This window comes from Helianthus annuus, chromosome 3 (genome assembly GCF_002127325.2).
Source record: "Helianthus annuus cultivar XRQ/B chromosome 3, HanXRQr2.0-SUNRISE, whole genome shotgun sequence".
NCBI classification, from domain to species: domain Eukaryota; kingdom Viridiplantae; phylum Streptophyta; class Magnoliopsida; order Asterales; family Asteraceae; genus Helianthus; species Helianthus annuus.
In genome coordinates this window covers 134117032-134121059 of record NC_035435.2, presented here as the reverse complement: position 1 = coordinate 134121059, position 4028 = coordinate 134117032, and the positions used below count along the sequence as shown (strand labels likewise).

Genomic DNA, 4028 nt, shown 5'->3' with positions numbered 1-4028 from the left:
ATAGTGCTTTGGATAGCATTTTCTTGTATTATCTTTGTACTAAAACTCTGCTGATACAAGTGAGCGTTTAACTTTGAATCTTGTTCTTGTATTTGTGTTCTTCGGCTTGGTTGCATACCCACTTGGATTCCGCACTTGCGGGTTTGTTTTGACAACAAGTAGGAAAACTTGATCCTCTGAGTGGACCTACATAGACCTATACGATGCGTATACGAGACCTATACTATATTATACTAAACCTATATGATACGTACGATAAGATACTATACTAAAGTATATTATAGTATACTATATTATACTACACGTGTAGGCCTATGCGAGGCTTATACGAGACCTATACTATACTATGCTACACCTATAGACCTATACAGAACCTATACTATAAAATGCTGCACCTATACGATACAACCTATATGCCTATACGATCGGCCTATACGTGACCTATACTTAACTATACTACATATGTAGATCTATACGAGACTTATACTACACCTATTGATACGATGCGAAAGTATATTAGATTAGACTAGACTAGACAAAACTACATACAATATTATATCACGATAGACTAGACTAGATGATACGATACTATACGAAATGATATGATACGACAATAAATTTAAACTAGAGTAGACGATACAATACTATATTAGACTAGATTAGATGATACGATATGACATGACACGACACGACACGACACGACACGATACTATATTAGATTAGACTAGACTAGATACGGTACGAGGAGTATACAGGAGAGAATGCATGAAAGCTAGCGATTCTGGTCAATACCCTTTCAAACTTCTAACATGATTTTGCCATGATTACACGCACTAAACTTAATTTTATTGATCAAGTTAGCAAAATCTAAACAAACTACAACTGCAAGCGTTGATGATATAATTTAATTATGCTTATTAGTTGTTGCCATGCAATACTTACGATCCCATGCACCCTATTTAGATTTTAGCTTTAAGGTTTATTTTTAGGGTTTAACAATAGAATTTAGGGTTTACGAGTTTTCTTTAGCATTAGAATGAAGCATCGTATAGGGATATACAATATTATAGGGCTATACCACATATAAAATGAGTCATGTTGTTTATATCTGTAATCTTGTTATACAATCTTTAGTTTGTTTAGTTGGTTACGTATCACTCAATAGTTTAGTTTTGACTAATTAACAAAGTTATTATTTTATAAAATGTTAATTTAACAATGTTTTTATTAAGAAATAACTTTTTTACTTATAACTTTCTAAAAGGATAATTTTTTTTTGAACGGCTAATTTCTTCAATCTCCTTGTCGTTTGTGGGACTTGAACCCAAGACCTTCCCCTCCCAACCTAGGTGTTTAAAGGCTTTGCCTTTGCCAATAGACCACCACCCCTTTGGTTTCTTTTTTTTTTTTGAACGGCCGACAAAAATTATTTTATTCATTGTAGCAAGATGTTACCACTATACATACAAAAAGTCAACACCAATACGTTGAAAGATTACATATATTTCTTATCCACCAACATTGAATCTACTCCGATCTTCCCATGTTAACGTCGCCATCTTAGACCGGTTCTTCACCCATAAATATGTCATTGCTTTAATTTCATCTAGAATCTTTGTAGTATTCGGCACTGTTTGTTCGAACACGACCTCGTTCCTCGTCTTCCAAATACTCCAAAATGTTACCAACATAACCACACACAACGCTTTTTTCTTCCTGCTTGAACCCGAGCTGATCTCGTGCAACGTGAGTAAGTCCTTTATGTCGAATGCAATGATCGGAGGAATCATACACCAACCCGCAATATTCTGCCATATCATTTGTGCAAATTGACATGAAACAAAAATATGTTCACTAGTCTCATCGTAATTTCCACACAAAACACATGATCGACTCTGCACCGGTATACTCAAAGCTGCTAAAGCACACTTGGTCGGCAGGCGTTCCATCTCCACCCTCCATGCTACAATTCCAACTTTTTTGGGACCTAATTACTCCATTCAAATATTCTATTGGGACGCACACAATTAACCGAACCCAGTATCTTTATACTTGCAACATTAAAATTACCAGACCCCTCATACTTCCAATACCACTTATCAGTTCCGAACGTCGTAGCCATCCCACCAATCAAGCCCATAAGTTGCTGCAATTAGATATTTTCATTATTACCCAGAACCAAACAGGCACAGGCCCACCGAAACTCCAAACCTGACTCGCTTACCCCCATTCGGTCATGCACCATACAATCTTTATTTTTTTCTGCTTTGAATAAGTCTGGGAATTTTAAATAGAATGGAACCGGATCAGCCCAACTATCTAGCCAGAAAGAAATGTTTTTACCATTTGCGAGAAACGCTGACGAAGCATTATTTAGATCAATATCGACGTCTAATAAAATATTCCAAATACTAGAGATATTTTTCCAAGGCCCGGCGATAGATCCCATTGGTTTCTAAAAGGATAAATAGCATATAATTTTTTTTGTCAATGATAAACTAGACCTATTCGCTACGTGGACCTGTATGTGGCGTATAATTAAGTTTGTGAGTTATGAATTATTAATGGCGCATGATATTTTGTGAAAGCTATAAGCCACATATAAGCTATGGGCTTGGTTATTCACACATCCCTCTTGGTTATTCGCACATCCCTTGAACCCTATAGGAAGCGTATAGGGCAATACGGTTCCTCTGGGTCCAAGCGTATTGAACAATACACTTCCTATATGTGTACTTGAAGTACAAACTTTTCAGAAGATGGTCAGCTAATGATTAGGGGACCAGAGGAAGCGTATAAGGCAATACGGTTCCTCTGGGTCCAAACGTATTAAGCAATACACTTCCTATATGTGTACCAAACTTTTCAAAAGATGGTCAGCTAAAAGAAAGCGTATTGCCCAATACGATTCCCATAAGTTTAATAGGAAGCGTATAGGGCAATACATTTCATATTAGTTTTACTTAAAAATTATAAGTTGCATCAATTTTTTAAATTATTATTGTTATCTTATAATGTTTTTATAAAAACACTTATTAAACAAAACAATATATATATATATATATATATATAGAGGAAATGTATGGGGCAATATGGTTTCCTTGGACCCAAAGTATAGGAAGCGTATGAGGCAATATGGTTCCCCTAGACCCAAAGTATAGGAAGCGTATGGGGCAATATGGTTCCCCTAGAGCCAATGTATAGCAAGCGTATAGGGCAATACGGTTCCTCTGGGTCCAAGCGTATTAAGAAATACACTCCCACCGTCATCATCAATACTCGTCAGACTCCTCGTCAGATTCAGCGAGCTCCTCCTCTGTAAAGTTCGGGCCACGCCTAGTAGAGGGTGACGGGCTGTGCCGTGTATAGGACGTGCCTGTAGCCTATAAAAAAATCAAACAAAATACTCATTACATAAAATTAAAATTGTTCGTAGAAAATGAAATAAAATAAAATAACATACCTGCATGGAAAGGTCGGACAGAGGAAAGAGCGGCATGGTCTGGCGGGACCGAGGAAAATATGGCAAGGAAAGGTCGGGCTGAGTATAGGACGTGTCGTAAGGCTATAAGAAAATTTAAACAAAATACCCATTACATAACATTAAATTATTTGTAGATAAATGAAATAAGATAATATACCTGCATGGACGGGAGGGGCTGGGTAAAGGATGGCATGGACGGGTCGGGCTGCTGCCTAAAGAACGGGCCCTGGTCCGGATAAACTCATGGTGGTGGACGGGGTGGAACCGATATACCCATGTACTTATACATTTCACCCATATATACTACCACGACGTTGCTTTTTCCAACGTGTGACAAAAATAATCCACTAGGCAGAGATGGAGGGCGCACGGACGACCAGTAAATAAACAATAGAGATAGAAAAGATCGGCCTTTGTTACGTGCTCGCAACTCTTGCCACGGGCCGCGATGCCCGTGCTAAAGCAACGATGCAGGTAACGAACTAACGGGTCGCGAATCTCCGAGGATCGGACCTCCTCTGCCTTGGTGTATGGACCTTCACCG

The 4028-nt window shown here is 38.1% G+C and overlaps 1 protein-coding gene across 1 annotated transcript; it reads right to left on the bottom strand.

The window, feature by feature from the left end:
• Window positions 1-1508: 1508 nt before the first annotated feature.
• On the bottom strand, window positions 1509-2449 carry LOC110932099. Its single transcript, XM_022175457.1, has 3 exons — window positions 2225-2449; window positions 2071-2146; window positions 1509-1987 (listed from the first exon to the last, which is right to left on the bottom strand). The coding sequence occupies exons 1-3, from the start codon at window positions 2447-2449 to the stop codon at window positions 1509-1511; spliced, it is 780 nt and encodes a 259-aa protein (XP_022031149.1).
• Between the last annotated feature and the right edge of the window lie 1579 nt (window positions 2450-4028).

What these genes read in the sequence shown, in the direction of transcription:
- LOC110932099 (XM_022175457.1), bottom strand. Translation starts at nt 2,449, where the DNA reads ATGGGATCTATCGCCGGGCCTTGGAAAAATATCTCTAGTATTTGGAAT. An exon ending in TGGTGCATGACCGAATGGGG is followed by an intron (nt 2,147 to 2,224) that starts GTAAGCGAGTCA and finishes ATCTAATTGCAG; the next exon opens with CAACTTATGGGCTTGATTGG. An exon ending in TTGGAAGTATGAGGGGTCTG is followed by an intron (nt 1,988 to 2,070) that starts GTAATTTTAATG and finishes TGGAGTAATTAG; the next exon opens with GTCCCAAAAAAGTTGGAATT.